Genomic DNA, 26,008 nt, shown 5'->3' with positions numbered 1-26,008 from the left:
GAGGAAGCATGAGAGGAATGGCTGGCTCCAGCACATCACCTGCTGAAGGTGACACTGGAAAGAAGAGCCCTGCCTATAGTCTAGAACCTGCAACCAGGAACCTGCTAAATAATTAAATGGAGAGACCCATATGAAATCATAAAAGTATATTCCTAGTATTACAGTCTACTTTGGAAACATATCCTATGTGAAATCCAGAAACTGACTTCAAGGAAACACACTTGCATTTTCAAATCAGCCTTAATTAGGTAAAAAAAAAAAAAAAAAAAAGTTTCACATCACTGGCGTTAAGCCACAAAATGTCATAATCCTACTAATCCAAACAGGCAATATTAAAACATATTTACTCAAGAATTACTTTACAATAATCTTAAAATTCCATGCCCACCTGGAGCACCAAATTGGCAGGTTATGTAAGTACTCACAGTAAAAACAAAGATGCAAAAAAGTTCTTAGCATATACACCAGTAAGCTCACTAGAATTGTGTGATTTCATAGTATTTTGACTCTCAAGTTCTCTTGTTTTATATAGCAAACCAATACATACTTGTCTGCGTTCTTTGCCACTTTTGATATTAATTTAGATGTTGATGCTACTCTCATCAGCTTGTTACGACTGTCGTCTGAACTCTCCCAAGCACCGTGAGCTTTTTCAACAGTCAAGGATTTCTTTATGCTAGAAGAAACAAAGCAATATTTTACAAGACAATAATGTAACAATAACTGGAACTCGTATGCAAATGGACAGATCAAGCAGCAGGAGACAAAAGCAGAGCTAGATCTTCCTTCAAGCTGCAGCACGAAATAGGGAAAAAAGATTAGTCAAAAAGTTCTAACTGGATGAATGAAAACAATTTTGCAAGACAATTGCCACATGTTTTATCTATTCTTTTCCATTTCCAAATGCTCTTACATAAAGACTTGAACAAAAAAATCTATACTTCATTACTGCATCACTAACAAATTAAAACAGTGGAAAAAATGAGGCTCAGTATATAAGCCTTAAAGAATAAGCTATATTTAAAAAACTAATTAAGTAGATAACAATGTAATTTTTTTCCATTATTAACTGTTCACCAGTTTTAGTACACTGATTTCTGAGGCAGAACAGTTCTATTAGAGTTTCATAAGGAAGCTTTGCAGTTAGCACACACTAAATCACATTAATGGCTTTAATCTTTTTGAAACAAATGTCTGCAAACCTCTTGCATGAATAAGACAAGTTAGGTTTGGTCTGATACTATAGACAACTAAATCTGTTCTGATGTAATTTTTCAGCAATCTTATTGCAGCCAATTGACACTAATAGGAACTTGCAAATTTTGCAGTCACTAGTTCAATAATTTCATGTATGCCTTAATCATGGAATACATGTTCAAAAAGTAACCTAGCCCAAATTATCCCTCAACCAGCTGATCTAGAGTTTGCACATGTCCTGCTAATAATATCACACTTCATCCCGTCAGAAATGCTTTTTGCAGGAGTTAAGTCCTGAAATGCAACCTTAGAAATGGCAAGCTCCTTCCACAGCACCTCAAGAGGCTCAAAGGTCCTGTGACAAACAAGTTAATCAAATCAAGTTAAACCCCTTGGAGGCTAAAAAAGGCATTTATTTTTCCCCCACACTGCAAAAGATTAGTAAGCAAGACTTTAGACATCTTTACAGGGAAATACCAGGCAAGAGAACAACAGGCTGCAAGTTCAGCTTCAGACAACTTACAGGTTTGTGCAAGATATGGAGACAGAGCCTTTATGAAGTGTTATAACATGCACCAGTCAAGTGGAAGTTTAAATATTTATAAGAGCTGTGAATTCAAGCAATGCAAGACAACAATCTTGTGAACCACAGTAAATTTCAGAGTAATAAATTTCATTTTCATTTTATTTCAGTCTCTAAGTGCCAGAGAGTTAAAAAAAAAAAAAAGAAACCATGCCAAGTGATCTGCATAGTTTTGAAACTCAGAAGCTACCATCCAAATTGTAAAATCCATTTTCTTGATATCAAAAAGTAGTCTAGTATCTCTACTAAAACATACCGGGTTTTTTTTCCCTGTGCCTAATTCCCACAAAAATGAGTGGGAATTTAAGAGGCAATCCTAAATTAATTTCTGCATTTACTCAAGTAGTTCTATGATCTGGGTATAAAACCAGAACTTCACTCATGTAAAAAATCAAAGTAAGCCATCCTGCAACCTAGCAGGAATTTAAAAGGGAAGTGCCATGAAATAAAAAACATCAACAAAAACAAAACTGCAGTCACTTCATAGAATAATTTGAGAGTAATTTCTGAACCAAGAGTAGCAATGACTCTAGTATTTTAAAAATACTGTTATGAGACATGATAAGTGGCCATGTGTAAAATACACTCCATAATTCAGCTATGTCAGACAAAATCTATGAAGTGTATTTGAGAAGAATCAAGTCAGAGTGGTTCATTAAATATTTTAGAATCATGGCTGATTAGAGGTAATCTACTGTATTAAGATTTTAATCCGAGAACAAAAAAAACCTCTGTAATCTTAAAAATGTATTCAAAGAAAAACGTGCATTTTTATGTATTTTTTTCTGCTGCAATGCATGTTGAATGCATATTCTCTAGCAGAAAAAGTATCAAACCTCAACTTGATCATGAGATTAGAACTATTTCACATGACTTGTTGTCAAATATGAACTGAGTATCATTACAGTCATTTTTTAGTTCTGTACTGTGGTACTGTGAAAACCTTTTAGCTGGAGTAGAACTCTTGCTTTCTGGAGTTTGCCTGTGTGTTTGGAGAGTCTGTGAGGAGGGCTGGGGAGAAGGTGATGCTTGATTTTGTGCACTTTGATCATTAGAATGAGAGTCCTCTTTTTTTTCTTTTTGTCCTGGAGGTTTTTCCTTCTTTTTTTCTGTACCGCTGTAAAATAAAGTGTAACACGGGGAGGGAAAAAAGAGAACAAGCAAATAAATTAGCAAGGTGGGAGAAAACATCCTCTGTGAAAAGATGGGAGAGGCATTTAACAACTTATTATAAACAACCACCAAAAGAACACTTTCATTATTAACTCAATTTCTTCATGCTAGCATTTTGCTGAAATAAAATTTATCCACTAGCTCCAACAATAAAAAAACCAGTCAGAGAGACATGGAAAATTATTTACATATTTCAGTTGTACTACATCAACTATGACTTTAAAATTAATATAGCTTTGATTTGTGTCCTTCATTCATGGGTTCTCTTACAGCATTCAAAGCTGACACAAACTGATGCTCCACAAGCATCCCTCAGCAAGAAACCATCCTCTGATTCAGAGCTCACTGACCACCTTGTCATGCTGCCAGCCGAGATTCAGTGCAAGTCAAGGCAGCACTGTGACTCATGCTGTCTCCCATTAGTGTAAGCCCAGCATGGAACTGTATTTGTTGACATATATGAGCTGGTACCAAAGCCCTGGAATGGTGGTGCTGGTCCCTGGGCTCTTCTTGGTTGCAGAGTTCAAATAAAATCATCCCTGAAAACTCATGGCTGTTTTCATCTGTAGTTTACTAATGTCAGATGGTCTCACCACTTCTTTAATGCCTTCAGTCAGGACAGCTGAGAACACATCTTTATTTTCATAGTGCTGTATTTAATAGTTTAATACTTGAAACAGATTTAAATAGAAGTCATTACCAACACTAAATCTATTAAGAACCAAACCAAAGGTCTGCTAGGTAAACAGAAAGATCAATTAAAAAGCTCTTCTATGAAGTCACGTACTTTGTAACATACTGAATCACACAAACAATACAGGGACCTGAAAGAGAAGAGTACTCTCGAGTACATGGCCTATTTCTTTTTTAAGGTAAAAAAATTTAATCTTTTAAGACAGATATCTCAGTGAAGAAATAACACAAGATACAAACATCAGCAAAAAATGTGATAAAAAGATTTTTCTCTTAGGGTCAAAGTAACCTGCAAAGTAAAAAAGAAAGAGTATCTTTCTGAACATGAGAATCCAAATAATTTTTCCCCACAACAATTTCTGCCTGCCTTGAATTCTTGCGTTACCATAATTATTTGTATTTCCATTTACCCTTTCCCAAAACACAAATAAACAATAAAGCAACATTCAAAATCAATTAATAAAAAATTGGCACCCAATTTTAACATAACAGTCTTAACCTCTTTTTGCTTCTTTTGTTACTTCAGTTAAAATGTATCATCTACCACTGAGACAAAGCCCCAAGACTTACAGGAGTTCCACTTTTCCAACTGCTTTCAGAGAAGAGAAGCATTGAAAAACAGGTCAAAACATGAATATGAAACCCAGACACATCTGTAAGGATCACTCAGGATTTCTACTGTAAAATATACTAACTAGTTTAAAATGTCAACATAATTCATCAGAGTGACATTTTCTTTTCATAAAAAACCAGATAAAAACAAAACAAAGAGCTTTCATATTTCTTGAGGGCATATATGTGATCATAGAGAACAAAGCTTGGAGAACTGTGGTGTTTTGATTAATAATTTACAGCCAAAAGTCCTTAATTAACTGGTAGTACAGAAATTCATTATTATTTTTTAACCAGAAGACTTAGTTTGCATTGCAGGATGCAAACCATATTACACTTAATCTTTTTGCAGTCTGTTGCAAGAAATGCAATATAGTGAAATAAATTCTTGGAATCTCTTTTCACTGAAGAAAACAGAAGTCCTCACGATTCCTACTGTGACAGGTACACTCACCACTTTTAGTAATGTCCTGTTTAATGATGACACATCAGCAATTCTGCAATTCAGTTCTGCACTTGCCCCAGCAGGCTCGGGTGAATGCCACCTGCTGAGAGTAGCCTATCATCCAATTTATCAGTTCAGTCTCATATTTGCTGTGTCCCTACCCAACTCATCTTAACTCATCCTTCCCCTAGAAACCAGAGCTTGTCACTGTGGATTATCCATTTCACTTCTTTGCCATAAGGTTCGCTTTTTAAATTTTTTGTTGGGCCATGAGAATCGCTGGACCACTCTGGTTTCTCTCTGGATTGTAGCACAAGGTACCCCTGGATTCCAACAAAGGGCTTTTATCTACCACCAGGTTGCAAATAGGCTTCTTTTTTGACTGCCATTTAAATTGGAAGGAAATCATGGAGATATGTGGCAGTCTGAGTACTGAATATTAGAGTTCTGAATTTATTTGGTTTGCTCACTTCTGCTAAAATCTTCAGCTTAACTGTATTATGACTGGCTACTACAGAGTGGTTCACCCACTAATACCTCTCCTAGCAGGTCTTGCGTAACTGCTGAAACCAAATCAAAACCAGCGTCTTTTCCTGTGGGTTTCCAAAGACTACTTGTTCTGGGAAGCAGTCATTTCATGCATCCAAAAATTCTTTCCAAAACCCAATTTGATGAGGCATTTCTTCAGTCTACAAGTGAGTAGTTGAGAGCTATTACTATCCGTCCTAATTTTGCAGCTTCTCTAATTTCACTTAGCACAGTGTTTCATCCATTGGACCACAACACACTGGCAGCTACTGTGGATGGTGGTCACTCAAACATCAAGGCTATTGTTATCAGATGCTGCTTGCAGAAGAATGTTTAGTCTTAAGGAAAATGATCAAACAGGTCTCTGGAAGTCATTGGTTGGTTGGTTTTTGTTTGTTTGTACAAAGTATATACCTGTTTCCAGTCCAAATTATAGGGTTGAAATTTTCTCAGCACATCCATGACTTCATCTCTGTTCATAGGAGATTATCTACCTGCTGTTCAGGGTACATTCCTGGGCTCTGATTTTAGTGATTGATTTTAGCAGGCCAGTGTTGAAATGAGACATCCTGATGCTGTGGAGATACTGAGGCAGTTGATTATATCCATGATCTCAATGCTCAGGTTCATAGAACAAGATTGAATAGTCCAGGAAACTAATTCAAGTTCATTCATAGAAGAAAGTCACACAATAAACTCCAACACCAGTGCCAGTCTGGACACATGTAGGCCTTCTACTATTTTGGCTAGATGTATGGCTGCATACAGTTAGAAAATGAAAAGTCCTAGGCAGGCTATGGGGTCTGTTTAGTACCTAAAGGTTAATTCTCTGTCAACAGACGACCTTGTCCACCTGCTGCACCAGTTCAAGTTTCAGCCTGAAGAAAGGCCTGGATAAGGTAGGGTGAAACATTCCAGTCTCCTTTGGCCTCCCCCCTTTTCAACACAGTACGTGTTAGCACAGTTACTCTGCCTTTGTAAGCAGATGGGACTACTATCGACACTTGCCTTTCCCATTTCTTGAGCTGGTAATTTTACAAAAGGGCAAATTTGTTTCTTTCAAATACAAAACAAATTTAAATAATAAAGACATGACAGTGAAAGGAACTCCTGGGAACAAAGCCTTCCTAGGCTTTTCTAAGACATTTCTTGGTGAAGGGAGTCCTGTGCCTTCAGCTGCACTGGAACCACAATTACCTGCCCTGGGCTGTTATTCAGGGGCCCAGGAAGAGCCGCCCTCTCTGCAGCCTCTCTTTTGGCCTATCCAGGTCTCCTTTTAAAGACCTTAACTCAGATGAAAGGGATGCCGGCCACTCCACTCTGCTCTTCTTATGTAGTCAAGTGTTGAGCAGCCAATGAATCAAGCAGGTGATTCAGCACAAATGCAAGCTGAACACCACGGGAGCTGGACTGGCTCTCATCAAAGTGCCAAGAGCCACAGGGGTAAGATTAATGGAAAAGTGCTAACTAAGAAATACCTTCCCGCAGGAACGTCTTTTGTCCCTGTGCCTGTCATGCTAGCAGATAGAGACACAGACTGATCACTGTCCGATTTATTGTTGAAAAGGAAATGCAAGAATTCAATAAAAAGGAATATATGCAATGCTACACAGTGAAGAAGAGTGGGGTACTACCCTCGCTTTCCAAATTCCAAAGGGCACTAAAGCTTCTTCTAGATTGTTCTCACACAGTTTATATTTGCTTGCAGCATTTTTATTCCCTGAAGCATATGATTTCCCTGTCTTGCTGTACAGCACAGTATTTACATCCACACTGGAAGATAAACTAGCCACTGGAGCTACCAGAGTACTCAACAGAGGCCAAGAATCTGTTCACATGACTAACCACAGTTACACATTAGAGTATTCTCTGCCCTGTGGCTATATCTGGCATCTCGTTCTTCACAACAAACAAGAATAGGTACAAAACCTACTGCTGAAGAAGCCATGCAATCACTGTCTAACAGACCCACAGAAAAAAAGCAGTTAAGCAAACACTTTGTTTATTGCATGAAACTACAAGTATTACATGGAGGAAAACTGCTCTGGTTCCTAGCTTATTTTACTTCCAAATTACTCAAGCAATGTTATTTCTTCACATTTGAGATCTGATATAGATATTTTTCATAACGACTAATTAGTCACTTTTTAGGTTAGATTTTCTACCCAAAAATGTAAATCTTTATCTTACACAATTTACTATTGTCTCATAATTATTTTGCTATTGCCTACTATTTACACTCCAGACAATGAAGTCAGTTTTGCCCATTAATTCCTTGAGGGAAGGAAGGAGGGGGGAAAAAAAACAAAAACAAAAAAAGCATATGAATACCAGAAGGAAAAATTTTCCATTTGTACTGGAAATACATTTTCCTATTCCCTTAGTGAGTATTCATTTCGGACACTACACACCACAGAAATACTCCCCATTTTTGAATTGTTTTTAGAACTCTTGTGTACACAGCCTGATAACACGGTAAATCTCCAAAGTTTATTTGTGATTTCCTGGACTTCAGGCAGCTTTGCTAAGTGCTGTGCAGAGACAAAAGTCAAACTCTTGCTCTGTTTGGTTTGGGGGTTTAATAGATAAAAATTTGAGTATTAATAACAATTTGGTACCTTTTTGCAGCAGATGAAAGTGTTTCTTTTCTGGCAACAGAAACAGAAGAACTGTGGCTTGTTTTCCTGCTTCCTGCACTCCCGTTAGTTATACATGACATCGAGATAGCTTCTCGGAGGCTCGGCTGACCTACAGAAAAACAATATTGAAGAATGTGAGGTTTTATAGCTACATCCAAAGGTCCACATGAACAACAAAAAGCTCTGAGTTGTGGACCTGGTATCACACCGCACCAGCCTGAGCATTCAGGACAAACATCCAGTGACATATATTTATGAAATCTTAACCTAAGCAGTTGGACCCAGGAAACCTGGCACACTAAGGCAGGCAAGAATATGCTGTGATAGAGGTAAGTTTCTCTACTACTATGATGTCATGAAAGAATTAATTTATTTAAGGGTTGTGATTCTAAGGATTAAAAAAAAAAAAAAATCCAGATTTTTAGTTTCATTTCAGCTACCCCTGCCATCTTAAAATACCTTTCAGTATATGTCCTATGGTAGTTATGGTATAGCTATTAAGTTTCTGATAGTGCTCACTCTGTAGAACATCTGCCACATCCAGTGAACATTACAGACTCTCCAGGGATGAATCAAGAGCATATATGTGAAGAAGGCTGCTGTCTGTCAGATGCCCACTTCACTCATTGCAGAAGTTTAAAACTATGCAGTGAATGTGGGAGGGGATTGCAAGGAAGACAAGGGGGAGCAAAGCCTCTTCTATTTTCAGAGCTGAACACTAGCCTGGCAATTAGCTCCCAGACCTGCCTCTTCCACAGAATGCCAGTGAAATACAAGGCATTTTACTCAACCCTGATGTTTTATCCTTTCCCACTTACTGTGTCTCTGTGTCTCTCTTTTTGTGTACCTGTTTTATTTCCAAGGTCTTACTCAGAGAATTTTGCCCCTTCCTCTAAACTTTTAAGTGCTGGACTTGTACTTTTCCCTTCTGAAGTATAACATTACCTGAGAAAGATCCCCAGGCTAATCTCACATTAAGCATCCAAAAACCAGTGGTCACATTTGAGTCCCTCTCTGTCACATGCCTATTTCACAGACAGTAATTTTCTATTGCCTCTCCTAGGGTTGTGATGGTCAGTCACTCTGACTTCCGCAGTAAACACAGAGGACATGACTGACAGAAAAATAACAGGTCTGTTTTTGTGGCAGGCTTTGAATAGTGTGAGATAGATAAGGCATGAGGCCACACATTGAAGATAAAAGTGAGGAGTAAAACAGCAGCTGGAGAGAATCAACAGCTCTGTGCACAGAGGACAAACTCACACGGATGTCTCATTTGAAAACTACCAGCCATGTGTCACAGCACAGCTCTTTCAAGCAGGTTGAGAGGCAAATTGACTCTTATTTGAAACTATCACATTATATAGAAGAGATACCTGTCCAGGGAATATTAGATGTCAGAACTACTTGGATGAATGCAGAAATGGACTGGCCTACACAAACCAAACACTGGTTCAAATGCACCAATCAGCACGTGATCACATCTGAAATTTGGATCAGGAGAGCCAAAAGGAGCATGTGCAATATCCCAGGCAGAAATGAGAATAAAGGAAGTCTGAAGAAAGTAAAGACACACTTAAAATCCAAAAACACTTAAAAAATCATTGTTCTTCCTAAATTCTGTATAAATAAATTTGATATGATTCCTTCCAATCAGTACTTTTTAGAGACTGTTTTATTTGCAACAGAAACATTTGGAATACAAAATTTGCTTTAGAATTCAACATACTGTACTCTAAAGCTCAAGAAATTTTTTTTACCCCATGTAACTCAGATGCAAGAACAAAAGTGCATGAGCTTAGAAAGCACATTTACTATAGAAACCTATAAATAAGCTTCTTTTATTTTCAGTGACAAAGTAAGTCATCTTCTTTGTGGAGATGCACAATATCAAGGCCTATGATTCACTCTTGAACTGTATATGACCTTAACATCTCTGTCTGCTCATTGTAATAGATTAATGTCTCTCCAACCAGCTCTAGCATGGCTTTCCAGACATGTGAATCAGGAGACATAACAGCACTAACTCCCAGCATGGTGGGTAAGGCATTCAGTGGGATGTGTAAAGGACACAGGAGCTTATTAAGCTGGGGAACACGCTGCCAGTGTGCAAGGAGCACACTGCTACTTTGTTTACTGACTATATCTAGAATAATTCCCCCTACGAAGTATGGAACGTGTTAGTTCCTGCTTGTGTCCAGGGACAAAACTGATTACAAATATACCTCTACATCAGTGTATACTCATGACAGGAATATGCACTGCTCCATGCAGTGATGAATACAATAACAATAAAAAAAGGATCCAGACAGCAGTTTTGGGATTGTTTTCTAGTAAGGTGGGTATTGATGTTAGATCGGCAAAGTACTTCCTAATGTCAATGTGTGACACGCAAAATCAAGTTTGAGATTATGATTTTTGAATTGAAGTAAAAATTATTTTTGTAAAATGACTAACAATTAAACATAACCCAGATTAAAAACTGCAGTGACAATTTTTTTCAAGTTTCAAAAATCTATCAGGCTTTCATACACTCCAGAAAAAAATCTTGGCAGTGTTCCACACTCAATGTGCAATTAAATGTAAGAAAGTAAAAAATGCAGCAAAAAAAAAACCCCAACAAAAATCCTCAAACCTCACACTCAACACCCCTAAGAAACAAGACCCTTCCAAATTCTCTATATACTGCGTGTTATTTAGATAGTCAAAAGTGACTTCAGAATAACTACTTTTAAAAGGAAGAAAAAAAAATTCAATGAATCATCTGCAATTATATGTAAAGGAAATGCATTTATATTTTAAACCATGAAAAGGAAAGGTGAGTTTAAGTCCTGCGCACATCCAAGGCAGTGAAGCCTGGCTACTGACAGAGACACACTGGGGGATCTTCCCAGCTGGGTCAGAAGTCCAATCCACACATCTCTCAATGACTTTTAACCAGGGCATCTCTGCAGTCTAAAGATGACAAAAATTAACAACACTATAACCTCCTTCACTGCAGAGATAGTCCTTCAATGGTAGTCAAGTGCTTTTGCTTCAGAGACCTGGAACTAATGAAGTAGCACAGGAGAATACAAATTCCAGATCGATACACTGAAACAATAGAGTTCTCCCAGCACTGGGATGCACATCTCTGCCAATATCATGTCATACACCACCTGCTAGCATAAACAGTCTGAACATTTTCAGACTGAATAGCACTTAGCTTTATCTGCTAGATTGGAACAAAAGCCAGACATAAACTGAACACAGAATGAAAGGCAGTGTATGGTGACCAGGAGTAAAGCCAAATTGTCAAAGATCAAAGTGGTAAAAATATCTTTTATGGAACAGATTCATCTCTGTTCTGATAATTTTCATAGAATAGTATCTGTACAGTTCAAAAGAAACATTTTATTAACGTCTGTCAAGTATACAAATGTGTGAATGAAAGATAAGTAGGATTAGAAAAAAAAGACCACAATAAGCCAAAAATCTATTTCCATTTCTTTATCAGCCTTGATTAGCTAACTGGGAAAAAAATGGAAGCCAAGATGTTAGAGAAAGTGGTAAGTTTGAAAATGTGTGTCCTGTGATAACATGATAGCTTTTCCCTCCAAACATACTTACAAGGAGTTAGAACTGAGAATCAATTAGTAATTCACTTTCCTTCCCAAACCCGAAACTTAGAATATTTTACATTAAAATGTAGTTTATTCTGTTATCAAACATATTTACTGAAACAATTTCCTCAGTAACTTTGTATTTGCTAATATTCTGACAGGTAAATTGCCTTTCTTACAAGGAAAAGCCAAACACTTGTTTCTCTTCTTCAGGTAATTTCAATTTAAAGTAGCTGCAATTATATCAAAGTTACTTCTATGGGGACTTAATTCAAGTGGATTTAAAAGAAAAAAGCTCAAGAAAATGACACCTTGGTTGATTTTTTAAACGTAGATTTTTCTTTTTTTCCCCATTAAGGCATACAATATGCAAATCCTTCAACAACTTTAAACTACTTGACTTCCAGCAAAACATGACAGACTTCTAGATTATAAATACATTACATGCCATGGGGTTTTCTGCCTGGAAGGACAGAAAACCAATTTAGTACTCTTACTAAACAAGTGTACAGTGTCTGTAACTCCCCAGAGGAGCCCACAGAATGAGCTGTGGAAAAACAGACAGAAATAGTTATAAGTATAGCAGAACATAAGATTTTATCTGCACTTCCTTCCTAATAGAACAACATCAAAATCAATAGAAATTATGACAACTCTTAGACTTACTTCAAGGTTTATACAATGAATTGTATAAAATCAGCCAACTCTAGTCATGGCTCTGCTTCCAGACTCTCAAAGGATGTCAAGTCCCTCAGCCCATGGAAGGTCTCAAATAACGAACAAAACAACTCAGGATAAATAATTCAGTTCACCACCTATAGGTCATGCTTCTGCTTGTTTAATAATCAAATTTTAAGACAACTAAGTTTCAACAAATTTTATTATTCTTATAGTAATTACAACTAGTTGTAAAAATAAACATTCTTTTTATATTTTTTTAATGGAAGTCCAATTTCACAATTTTCAACACAGCTATTTCACACAGATATTAAACATACATTATTTGTCATTTCCTATTAAAAGGAAAAGAATTATCCAAATGGAGGCATGCTATTAAGCAACAGTTTGAGAGTGTATAGCTAATGCATAAACAAACTTGAGCTCCAAGGGCATCTCTCCTAGTAGGTAGATAAATTAACCTTAGATGTTAAAAGTAATTAAATATTTATTTGTAGATTTCCTACAAGATTTATAAAAAACTTGACTTAACCCATAGATTTGCAACTTTAAATGATCCCCATAGGGATACAAAGCTAATTTTTCAGGTGTTGGGGAGCCATGCCTCTGTTCTTTGGGTAGGCATTTTAAAATGTGCTACAGGAAACTGAAGACTTGTTTGGTCAATTGCTTATTCAAATCACACAGCCCTTTTCCTATTCCCTTCTATCTTATTTTGCTATACTTTCCCAGAAGTACCTTCTACTCAGTCAATTGCAAAATGGGCTAATTCTAAGCAGAAGAAATAAAATTTCAACTATGGTAATTTGAAACAATTTGATATACTCTGGCAAACAAGTGATGAGAAAGCTACTAAAGTGAGTATAAATCAGGAGTTTTCATTTGAAAATATTTAGTGACAACACTGAACTCTTCCAACATTACAATTCTTAGTTTGAGAAGTATCATGGTGAAGAGCAGAGTACCACTCAAGAAAATTTGCTCACACTGCGCTAAAAGAAGTACACAGATGCACAAAACATACCCAAAACTGTAAAAAGCACGTGGAGACAGAATAATTATCACCACAACCAAAAATATTCCTCTGCAATGAACTAGATTATTAGGTTACAGAACTCTAAAAAACACCTCTGAACTTTGTCCTTTGCTTCTCCTTCCTAAACTTGATTTAGCTTGTTAGTGACCTTTAGTTCATTAAAGTCCCCTAGATCCAAATTCTTTAAATAAAGGAAAATATATGAATCGAGAACAGTAAGAGTAACAGAAGAAAAAGAAAATATTCAGTAAGTCAGAGTAGAAGATAGGAAAAAATGGGAAGAAATGCAGAAAGAACAGATGGCACTGAAAACAGTACCTGGGAAATGCATTAAGACCTCAAGAGTATAATTATTTGTTATGTGAGCATGCAGCCTGCAGACTTCAATAGGACTTTTCCCATGAGTAAAATGACCCACATACAAGCTTGCCAGGTTAGTTCTAATACTGTGGATAAGAACCTAGGTCCTACCACTACCATAAGCATTTTCCTATTCACACTTCTATTCTCTGTTTAACATTTACTTATTAGACAAACACATATTCAATTATTAGAACAGTTCTGCTTATTGAATAGTGTAAAGACTAAAAAAAAAAAACCTGTCTTTTGCTTCCATGAATGAAGCTTGCTGAACAACTGAAGTAAATTTTTGTTAACATAAACCAAAATGACTTAATGAAATTAAACCATTGTTAAGATAAGATGAAAAATACATCTGAAGTACTTTGCTTACATGAATGCAATGAGATGGAATTTGATGAGACACACTACTTCATACAAGAGAAGGGAGCAGGAAAAGAAGGAAAATTCAATGGGCCCCACTTATAAAAGCCCACTGGACAAAGGAAAGAAAAAATCAGTTAAAAAACTCCTACCAATTGCATTTCCAGTACATACCTGCTTTTGCAGGTTCCCAAGATCACTGCTTTAAGTAAAATAAAATGCCTCTCAGTTTGCCAGTCTTCATTGTCATGGGAAAACCTCTCTGCAAACTGCCATTAACTATTCCAATTTCACTTTGTGAGTTGAATTTGCATATGAGTTATTTAATACCAATTCCTGTCCAAGCAATAGGAAATGTTCCTCCAAAGGTTTAACCTTTGTCAATTCTTCTGTTACTTCTGAGTCCAGAAAAAGGACATGAACTCTTTGTTTCTCTGCAGGCAGACATCAGATGTACTTTTTCAGGCACAAGCTCATACTCCAATGAAATGATTAGTCTGAGATATTTCACTGGTGCCATAGTGTGCCACAAACTTGTCTGCACACCCAGAGCCTGAGGGATGAATTCTCCTGTTCTGTTACACTCATTTTGACACCCTGGAAGGTTTTAATAGGTTTACCAGGCACCAGCTGTGAGCCAATCTATCTTGCTGGCAGCCACAAGTACCAGACTGCTTTATGCTTTCCTTTTCTTCAGTGTCCAGGTAATCTTTGTTTTTGGAACTTTTTGTGAATGCTAACAGCATCAATCATGCATCAACAGCACAGGCATGCAGCAACAAGAGTGCAGAGCTGCCAAATGCAAATAATTTCCCACCAAAGAAATTCTTCTTACCAAGCCATCCATTTAAAAAGAAATGAAACCCATAAACTCACCCCCACACTATGATCCCTACAAACCCTGTAGCTGCTGGGGACAGGATTCCTTACCAAGCCCTCTCACATTTCTAATCCACAAAACTGTCTTTGGACCTGGCAATTTCTCCTTGGTGTAGTTATTCTTAGCTGCATGCAGAGATGGAGAAGCGCTATCACAGTTTTTTATACTGGAAAGATTTGCTCTGTTTAGAATAACTTTGCATTGGGAAGTTACGTGCAAGTACTCCCAGCCTGATTTTCACTGTGAAATACAGACAAGTGCTAATCCTGTTGCAATCCCCACTAGAGGTATTTTCCTTTTTACAGTATCTCACTTCATGCCTTACCAGGAGACACTGAGGTGCCTAAAAAATCTTGCCCTTTATCTTATCTTCTGCAGTTCACAAATCCCTGTATCAAGAGCTGTTCGCTTCTGAGACAGAGCTTGACACACAAGATCATAGGTAGTAACCTTCTGACTGAAAGCCTATGAGTTAGAAATATTAACATACTCTGATCATGTGAATTTTTTCACTGGACTATGCTCAAAATAAGCATGTGACAAATGCAGGGGAGAAAAGAAAAACAAAGATTTAAAGGATAATGCAAAAACTTTATCTTCAGCTACTGTTTCAATCTATCAATCTAAAATAAAGGAAATAAAGAACTGAATTAAATCACCAGATGTGTCATGCAGACAAACTAGACAAAGGATAAAGAGATCACTTTTTTCACTAATTTGAGCCATCAATTTCAGAATCAGAAAAATCAGTGAAAAAGTCATCAGGATGGATTTGTCCCTTTCAGTATGATTCACTGTCTGCTCACAACACTTAATTTTAGCCCAAGAAAAAACTGTATTCAAAAACACTGCTGAGGTGGCAACAAGAAAAAATATGGAGAGGTTTTAGAAAACTCATTTCAGCAAAAAATAGAAAAGTCATCCTTTAGTTATCACGTTGTATTAAAACTCCTTTGTTTGATGGAAAGATTCAGGATAGCTTCTTCTGGTATTATTACTCTTCTTAAGTTCAGTTTGCTTTAAAAGTATTTATCTTACTTCAGATTAAACACATCTCTCCCCATGTATTCAGAAGTATATATACAAATCTATTCTCTTAAATCATTATTTATGTCAAAATGTATTTAAGGGCTGCTGCAGAGAAAAATACTTCTGTGATTGAAAGTCTCAGCATTTTTTTAAATGAAAATTTACCTATAATATTCTACATGAAAGTGCAATTATTTTAATGCAGAAATGCAGATTCTTGATAGGATCAGAAACACCAAAATGAGTTTTGAAGGAATACCGTTACCTCTGCAGCAATCATGACTTGACTAGAAAGAATCTGGTATATGTATGCATAATATTTTAAAGAAAACCCAACAATTACTTCTTTCACTATTATTTTTGTATGACAATTCAGATGATCTTCTAATTCTACTTAATCAAAAAAATAACACTTTTATCTCTGTTAAGCTATTACAAGAATTTTTTGGCTATTGCAAGAATGTAAAATACAGAAATCAAAAGCAGAATTCAGGGTACTGCAAAAAGCAATGTATGAACTTGTTTTAATTCCAAGTCTACTCTTCAAGTCTAATTTTAGTCTCTTGAAATTCCAGTCTCTGTATGTAAAAATTTTCTTCTGTGAATTCTATATACAGCTGATTTCATGATTAACAGTGAAGTTAATGTGTTGTCTGATGGCATTGGGTAACTGAACACAACAGGAACACATCCATCACCAATCAAATACAGTGCCAATTAGTCATAATTCATTTAAGTTCAGTGAATTAGATTATACATGTAATCTGTCCCTGTTCCCATCTCTTTCTTCACAGTTCCATGCTGCTGCCATTCGTTTGTAGAGATATAGTATGACCAAACTGAAGATATTCAGACATTCCACCCTCCCTCTGCTCTGCCTCCCCCAAATAATCAGTTTATTTTCCACTGAACAAATGGACCTAGAGAATTCAGTATGGTCTCAAGACCCCCAGAAAGGAGATAGTCCCAAGGCATTTTGCAGAACACAGAAAGTTTGCCCTGCCTGTACACAAAGTTTTCTGGGTGTTAGACAGCTCCAAGCCAAAGGTTTTTAGCCATGTTTGCACACACCCCAGCCCCTCTGCATTTAAATAGGAAGAATAAGGCACTATGGTGCACATGTTTTGCCCACAGTTTTTCACTTGGACATTTTCTTTTTCTCATAATGGACAGCAGAGTGATTTAGTCAAAATAGCTACTAAAGTTATATTTTAAAAGAGTTTGAAAAAGCAGTACAATCTTGATGAGGCCAGACATGTACACTGGGTAGATAAAAGCTGCATTTATAAGCAGAGATGACATCAGTCTACCATTTAGCAAGCAAGAGAGAATGGCAGGATTCAGAGACCAAGCCAATTAAGCATCACGACTTCCTTCCATCTGGCAGACAGACTGCAAAAACACTTAATTAAGGAATTTGGTCCCACTGTCACATCTGAAATGATTCAAACTTTCAGCATTTTCAGCTTATATGAAGAGGTCACCCAAACAAGCACAGTGTATGTTGTATCAGTTCAGCATTACACTGGCACTCCTGCAAGACTCACACAGGGATTGATCCCAGAGATCTCTGTGCTGCATGGTTTGATGTGGTTACATGCAATTATGGTGAATTAAAACTGTGATTTATTTGAAATATGGCCTAATCTTTTATATAATCAGAGACCTTATATATACCAGAAACATACACAGCCATAATTCTTTTCAAATACATAACTTTAAGTTGGAGTAAGTTCAAAACTCGATTCAAATACTTCTCCAGAACACAAAATTACATGTAGGGGGAGGGGAGAGAGGAGGGGGGAAGCATATAAAAATTAGTTTAAAGGCATCTGGTTTTATTACTTTTAAACAACCCTACATATTTCAGTGCTGCAATATAAAAATTACTAGTGACTAACCAAAAGAGATATTGCTCTTACACGGGCACTTCTTACATGAGATCTACATGAGATGAGTTACCTCTGTACTGGAACAAAAATTAACTACATTCAGAAAGCCTTCTTATTTGGTGGCAATGTATTTCATTTTTTGTTTTGGTTATAATTTTAATGCAAGAGAAAATATAATCTCTAATCCCTTTCAGTTGAGTAATTCCCAGGTAAAGTCAAAGCTGAGACTCAAAACTGTCCATGAACTGCAGAACCTCCAGTGGCAGGTTAGCATTCCACCATAGAAATTAAAACAGAAACCTTTTAGCAAGAAGTAAGGAAAATTTTCAGGGGTATCAAGAACATAAAAATGTTAGTAAAGAGCACAATTAATAAGCATATTTCAGATATTTGTTGGCCATATATATTCAAGCCACTGTTATAAACCTAACCCCTCCAGCTCAAAATAGATCTGCCTTCCCACATGAGACAGAAAAGGGAAAAAACAAGTGACCAATGGAGAACATTCTGACATGATAACACAGCCTGACTCTAGAAAGAGTTTACCAAATTTGGGCTTACCTTTACTTGGTGCCGATTTTCTCACAGAAGCGACATGGTCTTCAGAGATAGCAAGACGCCTCAGCACATCAGCCAAGGCTGCTTTTAGCACGGTGATTTCATCTTCTTGTTGCTGCACTCTCAGCTCCAGGGCTGAAAGACGGTCCTGGACATCGGAGGTGCTCGCAGCTGAGATGCTGTCATCTGTACAAAGGCAAAACAGAGCAGAAAGAGGCATTGAAATGCCTTGTTCTGAATTAAAAGCCACAGAAAGAGGTATGTACAACACAAGTATGTCTGTACCATCATTTTGAAATACTGAAGACATTCCAACAAGCATGTTTGGGCAAAGAGGGAATGGATATTATGGCAAACATCAAATTACTAATCATTAGCTAAGACAGAAGGCTTACGGAGCATGGCCCTATTAAAATCACAAGAGGCAATGTGTTTCCTGTGAAAAACATGCTTACAAATAGAAGGAAGACTGAAATTAATCCTATTCAAACACCCAATTGAATTAACCAAAAATGTATAAAACTGTGGTAAAATTCTGCAACGTATTCTTGTTGAATAGTTTAAGAATTTTAACTATGACCCTTAATTTCAAAGTAAAAAAAAAAAAAAAAAAGTAGTTGAACCTGCAAGTACTGTTAACAATGACCTAATTGCATCAAGTGGCAATCTCAAGTTAAATGGTCTAGATCAGTGTTCTTAATTTCAATTCCTTCTCTTTAACTTTTTTCACATCACCACCCTGGATGTGCCAAAAAACATACAACCTTATAACATTTGGCTTGAAGTGCAGAGAAAATAAATGCACTACAAAAAGGTTCCAAAAATCTGTTTGGCCACACAGAGATAGATTAGCATTGAAGGCCTAACTCAGCCAAATCTATTCTTCAGTGGTAAAAAGGAAATTACAGCTCCTGCTTACTCTTTGCTTTTGACAGTTCTTTGCATTATTTCTGCCAAGCCAAAATAACACATAACAGATTTTTGTATTTGGCTGTTGTAATAAATCATAGGCCAATCACTTAAAAAAAATATATATCTGTAAAAGCGTATGTCGTTCAATCATAAGGTATTGAATTCCTTATCCATCCTGTTTAAAGGTTCCTAAAAGCTCAGTAAGGAACTTCTAACACAGCCATACAAAAAAATCACCTGTCTTATATAGCTCAATTAAGTTTATATTCTACAAAATAAATACAGCAAATTTAAGTGTAAAGATAAATAGCTGGTATTATTAATGTGATTCTATTCAATCTAAACTTTAGTTTTCACTAATTTAGGAAGACACACCAAGAAGAAAAAAGTTATTATAAGCCACAATCCTAATATTTTGATTTCCCATTTAAAAAAAAAAAAAAAAGCATTGATCCTTGCAATGCTTCTGTGGGGGCACTTTCAAAATACATGAAAACAAAAGAAATACTAAACCAAATTCCTTCAATGAATTCACTGTGAAAGAGATGAAGGAATTTAATGCCAAATTCCACTCAGTTAAAACATGATATTCACTTCTGAAGGACCAAGAATTGAACCAAGCAAAATAAAGCATCATAATTAATACTTTCACAACACAAACAAAATTCCTACAATGAATTAGTAAAAAAAATCCTAAAACCTTTTAGTAATTAAATGTATCCACAATTACTATTGAACTGAAAGGAACAGTTAAGGTTACAATAATAAACCAGCCCCAAGATGACAGTGTTGAATATTGTGTCAATTCACTATTCGGTTAAAGCAAAAGCAGGAGTGTACACTTCATGGTTAGTACTATATTCATTCTGGCTGATGGAAAGAACTGCAGGGGAAGTAATTAATTAATTAACAAGGTACATAATCAAATCAAGATCCAGAGACAATAGATTAGGACTCAATAAAAAAACCTTTATTACCGCCATTCATAACTGTACCTCCCTGTATGCAGAAAATTGATTTTAGTGACTCCACAACAATGCTCTCTCAGCAGGACTTTACAAATCCAGACCTGTGACACTTACCCAAGGTTAGCAAGGACTGGGTAAGATTCTTTTACTAAAACCTTCATGGTCAAAACACAAACCCCCATCTGGTTTAAGAAGCTGGGAAAAGTTCCTACATGCATACACACCTATGAAGCATACAAAAAGGAACCAAGGTAAATGTACATTAATCCGTGAAGAAAAGCTTTTACTTCACAAAAGTAACCGGACTCAAAATAACATTTAATTCATATTTCTACTATCCGGCAAGTATTAGCCTTTTAACAGATGCAGTGGACCAGACAGAATGAACACTCCAGAAAACAATCACTTTCAAAATATTATCAACTTTGTAAGTTCGCTTACACTGAGTAGCAGTCCAAACAGAAGAAACCAGTTTGACATTTCCTTAAAAAAAGGGGAGGGAAAAAAAAAAAAGGGGAAACCCCCACAACTTTTTTCTTTTTTTTAATTGGCCAAAATCTTCAATTAATAGGTATTATCCATTACAATGGATAAATTATGGATATGTAGAGCAGATCACTATAAAACACTTGCAAAAGGAATAAATAGTTATGTCAAATCATCATTTTAGAAGCCAAATCTTACTGAGCTCCCTCTGTAGAGTCCAAACAAGAGTAATTACCAAACCAGGAAAGGCTGATCGGTCTCTGATGAGCACAGAAGCCAACACTCTGCACATCTCTGGACACCTTTATTTCCGATGAACTACTAATGCTGACCAGACTGCTGCTGCTGAACCCCAGCACCCCAAAACTGGGGTGCATTAGCTGGCTGCTGCAGCTCCCAAAGGCACAGTTATGTCACTAATTAGAACTCTGAAGAACAACAGGAGAACAAGTATTCCTGCCCTGTGTAAGGGTGAGCTGCAATGCCCTGACCACCTCAAACCATCCGAGGAGATGGCAGAGGACTTGAGCAGCGCTCTCCTCTGTGAGTTGTGCTGTGAGGCTCGAGCCTTGGCACAGCACAGAGGTAGAAGGACCCTCTCAACACAAGAGAGGGCAGAAGCTACAGAAATGGGGCATGAGGAGATGCAGAGGAGGTTGAGCCATCCAGCTGATTCCAAACCAGGCAAAGCAACGTGCTCTGTTGTACAACAGGAGGTTCCAAACGACCAGTGGCAGCTGTGCATTGCACAGAGGGCACAGGAGACACAGCGACTGAAAGAAGCTGGAGGGCAAGGATATCACTGGGAAATCAAGACCAATTTAATTCCTTGATCAAGGAATACAGTAGCACATTTGGAAGACATTTCATAGTTCTTTATCATTCTACAGAAGTGGCATCTGTTTCAAGTGATGACAACCACATACCCTGGCAACTATTAGAGAATTAAAACTAATAATCCCTAGTCCAACTATCTCAACCATTACAGCAAATATTCAACTGAATTCCAACATGCCCTTCTTGGCAGCGTCTTGAAAAGTAACTCAACAGGGATTATCTTAAAAGAAGATGCCCTGAAAGTAAACAAAGCTGGAATTAATGAGATCATTCTGACAAATCTTCACAGTTATGCTTTTTCTTCACCGAAGCTTTCAAAATCTCTTCCAGATTTCTTCTTTCATTTAAAACACATTTAATAATCTAAAGAACTACTTCAAAAGAAGTTAAAAAAATCCCCCCTTCCTTCAAGGACGTGCCCTCCCCCTTCAGAGAGGAAAGAGCTCTTATGCAAGAACAAAGTCAGTCAATGGGAAGCAAAATTCCATCTACTCCCTTCCTCTTCACCCACTCCTAAATATCTGTCCTTTCCCTTGTGCTGACATAGACATGCATCTATCCAGGCCTTCCATAAGCTGCTCCTCTTTTATTAAACCAGAGAGAAATTTATTTAAAGAGGGAAACCAGTTAAGCAAATAGAGCAAGTAATTTGTAAGTACAGTCAACTATTGATTAATGAATTTAATTCATTTTAAAAATAAGTTTTTAGTTATCTGGTTATTCTTATAACCAAACATCACCATTTCTGATGTGTTGGTCATGTTTTTCAAGCTGTTGATGACCTATGCCTTTAAGACTCACTGGGAACAAGATCAAGTGTGGTAAAAAGCACCATCTACAGTGGTGACCTCCATGGAGATGTGAATCTAAGGTATTTCAGTCTTAAAAACTGGTTTAAAGTAAGAGTAGTGGCATTCAAATGACAGCAAAAACACGCTAGGTCTAACCATAGAGCACTGTAACTTTCAAAATAAAATGTACTACTTTTTTCTTAGTTTATCAGTTTGATTTTTAATTTCAGCCAGGAACATATCAATTCTTCCCTTGCTTTTGGAGTAAGAAGAGACATACATGGGGCACTAGTATTCCGTACTCATGAGACACAAGGATGACCCTAAAAATGAGGGTTCATTTCTCATAGTCAGTGAGCAGCACTGTCAGACAGGTTTCTCTGTGTGGGACTCCTCACAGCCACAGGTATCAAACCCCTGGTAGCAGATCAAACAAGGTAGCAATTCCAACTGCCCCTTGGACCTGGGCCAGGAACTCCAAAAGGAGTAACCAGGACATAGCAATGGTACTTAAACCTTCCAAGCCACGCATCACTCCTCACATGTCATCCAGCAGGCATGTGAGGGTACCAGCATTTGAAAAGCATCACCCTTCATCATTTGCTGCCTAGAATGCTAAACTGGCTACATTTGAAAGAAAAAAATATCATACTATTCTGGGGCCCCTCAACAAACCCAGAGCATCCATTATCACCCCTCTGAGTCAATTCCTCCCAGCTTCTACTAAATCTAAGTAAGGAATTAATTTTAGACGTAAGAAGCATTTGAGGGAAAAAAAAAAATCTACAAACTCCAGCACATGGAAACTTAAACCATAGGGTGGAAAATCCTGTGTTTTACCCAATAAAGCCACATAAACCACAGGTAATTTTAAACCCCTGGCTGTTAAGGTACCCACACCATTTTCTACATTTTGCCCAGAGTGGTAAGCGTCTTTTATCAGGGAAAAGGAACAGAAATTATTGGGACTGGTATAAAGACCTGGTTGACAATTTCAGGAGATAACCATCCCCAAAGAACCTCTTCTTATGAGGACCGTGATCTCTCATGTGTGAGGGAAAGTATGTATTTTTATAACTTGTAATTTTTGCTCCAAAGAGCACTGAAAAATTTGACTTAGATTTGGTTTATATTTACAGAGAGATACCTGACAAATTTATTTTTCCTACATGTTATGAGAAAGAAAACTCTCTGCAGTTTTCTGCCAATCACCTGTCTTAAGAGTAGCTTATAAAAGTTGCAAACACCAAGAATTATGTTCCATATCTGTAATTCATAATTTGCAACAACCACAAAAAAGTAGAATTAAGACTCTATACTTTTGCTCACAGTATCTCCTCTGAGTGCCAGCACATGCACAATTTTGTAAAGGATGTGAGTCATGTAAAGAATACAAGAATAGGAATGGAAGCACACTACATGAACACAGAGGATTCAAAGAGCTCCCCTGCAACCCAAAGGACACTGTATTATTGTAGAGTTTATGGCAAGGAAGTGGAGTGGGAAGTTCTTCCCAGCTCTCCCTTCCTGCAAGCACAAGACTCTGGCCTTTAACTCTCTAAATTACTTCACACATCTTTGACTTCCTTTGCTAGCTTTTCCTTATTTTCCTTAATCTTCCAGTTTTTCTACACCAAATTAAAACTAATGCACTGCTTGATCTCACACTTGATACTGGTGACAGAAGTGTAAGTTCATTTTCTTTTTAGAGTAATAATGAAAATGTTCTGAGATAGCTACAGGTAAATCACTGACTGCAGACAGTGCAATACATCAACATTTCCAACGCTAGCTAAACCTTAAATTTGTCTCCTTCAATGACATTTCTTCAGGTTTTCAGGAAGAACACATTGTCACACACCACTCATTTGTTCAAGATTGATGCTGCTCTAGGACCACCACATGAACCAGACTGTCTTCCTTGCACAGCTCATGAGATTTTTTAATGTTTCATAGACCCTCTAATTTTACCCCCTACAAGTAGTTAATAACAATAAAAAAGGATACATTACTCTAGCCATTCCACAAACCATTTCTCACAAGTTCATATAAAGCAGTATTTAATTGCCTGTAGATGATCCATAAGATGATTTTGCTGAAACCCATGAATATTCTGCAGTCCAAAAATTGCTGCTGGCCCTCAATATTGTGAACAGTTTTATGGTCAGTTTGAAGCATGTTCATGTCTGTGAGCCTGCATCATTACATTATAAAGCACATGACCCATGTTTTGAAGCAACTTAGTTTGAAAGGGTTGTTCTGACATGCAAGATAATTTACCACTTCATGCTTAACAATTAGTAACTCTATTTGTCTATATGCTAGACAGATTTGTGCACACAGACTTACATATACTTTTATTTTTCTGACATGAAAAAGCAAAGGAAGGAGAAAGATTAAAGAATGACACAAAAACATCCTGACAAAAAATAACCCAATAATAACCACAAATTACAGAAAATAAAAATATTTTTGCAATAAGCTTCTGTATCTGCTGCTGTCAACATTCAGTTTTAATACAGATAATCTAGAAATCCATCAGCATGAGATTCACAGGGCACAGACCCACCCATACCATATTTGACCAACTTGAGTGTTCTGCTTGCCTAAGTTTCCAGTAACTGTATAACTTACTGGGCACAAAAGTTTTGCATTTCATACTTGCTGATACTAGCTTTGATAGGCAGACTGCAAAAACAGAGCAAACACTTACGAACACTTCTCATATTTGTCACTGGTATCCATCTGATTACTTGAAGAGGTAGATAATTATGCAGGCACTGCCTCACATCCTTCCCCAACTGCATACTTCCTATCAGCTCCACCTCCATTGAGATGCATCTCAAGAGTAAAACCATTCACGGGTTTCCCCCCACCCACTGCTTAAAAAGCCTTGTGGTTTTTAAGGACTTTTCTTCCCCTAACATTGCTTGGCTCCTGATGCTCCAGATATCGTGCCTGATACTGCTCTTCAATGCTTGGCCTTCAGCCTGCAAGACAAGCCCTACCCCTTCTAAAATACTATTTCTGCTACAAATCAGTGACCTCTACACTTCATAGACAGAATTCATGGTGGCTATGGGCACCTACTTGGGATCTCCCATATAAATGGCTCAGCAGCTACCCCTGCCACCAGAAACTCTTATCAATATTTGGTGGTGCCCCATTTTCATGTCACTGTAAGGAGAAGGGCAGGGGGCATCTTTTCTAAAACAGATGCTTGGAAATTCACACAGCAATCAGAGACAGTTGCAATAAATTGCTCTGCTGTAAGTTGTATATGCTTTAGCACACATAGATTAGTATGCCTTCACTGGAAATATTTCATACTGTGCTGGAAGTGTTAGAGCATTTTCATGCTGAAATGCTAACTTAAAAGTAACAAATTAAGCAAGCATGAAATGATGTAGGTTAATCTCAATCCTTCCTGATGCCCAATCTGATCTAGCTAAAATTTTCAAAGAAAACAACTATTCATATGCTGAAGAGGGACCACATCCCTGAAGTCTTCCCCTCCACCGTGGGCTCAGCCACCACTCACCTTTCTGCACCAAAAGCAGATGGCACCCAAGCCAGCCTACGGAGAAGTTCAACAGGCTTTAGCTCTGCAGGACAGAGACAAAGCCAGCCATTGCCTGGGGCTCCAGGGTGGCCACAGCAGCACACAGAGTAGGAAAGCATCTCTCCTGCACTCCCAAAGCCACACTGCAGAGGAGCCTGCATGCTGTGCCTAACCCAAAACACCA

At 37.3% G+C, this 26,008-nt stretch overlaps 1 protein-coding gene across 6 annotated transcripts in view; it reads right to left on the bottom strand.

The window, feature by feature from the left end:
* The window catches only part of EML4 (EMAP like 4), a 150,193-nt gene that overhangs the window by 50,725 nt on the left and 73,460 nt on the right, over positions 1-26,008 (bottom strand). For 4 of the 6 annotated variants that reach the window (XM_033054903.1, XM_033054904.2, XM_033054900.1 and 1 more), the window contains exons 2-5: positions 18,272-18,454; positions 7,850-7,979; positions 2,724-2,897; positions 548-676 (exon numbers count right to left, since the gene is read on the bottom strand). In XM_033054903.1, the coding sequence (XP_032910794.1) occupies positions 548-676; positions 2,724-2,897; positions 7,850-7,979; positions 18,272-18,454 (616 nt within the window). The remainder of the gene's footprint in view (positions 1-547; positions 677-2,723; positions 2,898-7,849; positions 7,980-18,271; positions 18,455-26,008) is intronic. The other 2 variants (XM_033054905.1, XM_033054906.1) reach the window with 1 other exon arrangement.

Source organism: Catharus ustulatus, chromosome 3, assembly GCF_009819885.2.
Source record: "Catharus ustulatus isolate bCatUst1 chromosome 3, bCatUst1.pri.v2, whole genome shotgun sequence".
NCBI classification, from domain to species: domain Eukaryota; kingdom Metazoa; phylum Chordata; class Aves; order Passeriformes; family Turdidae; genus Catharus; species Catharus ustulatus.
This window is presented reverse-complemented; position numbering and strand designations above follow the sequence as displayed.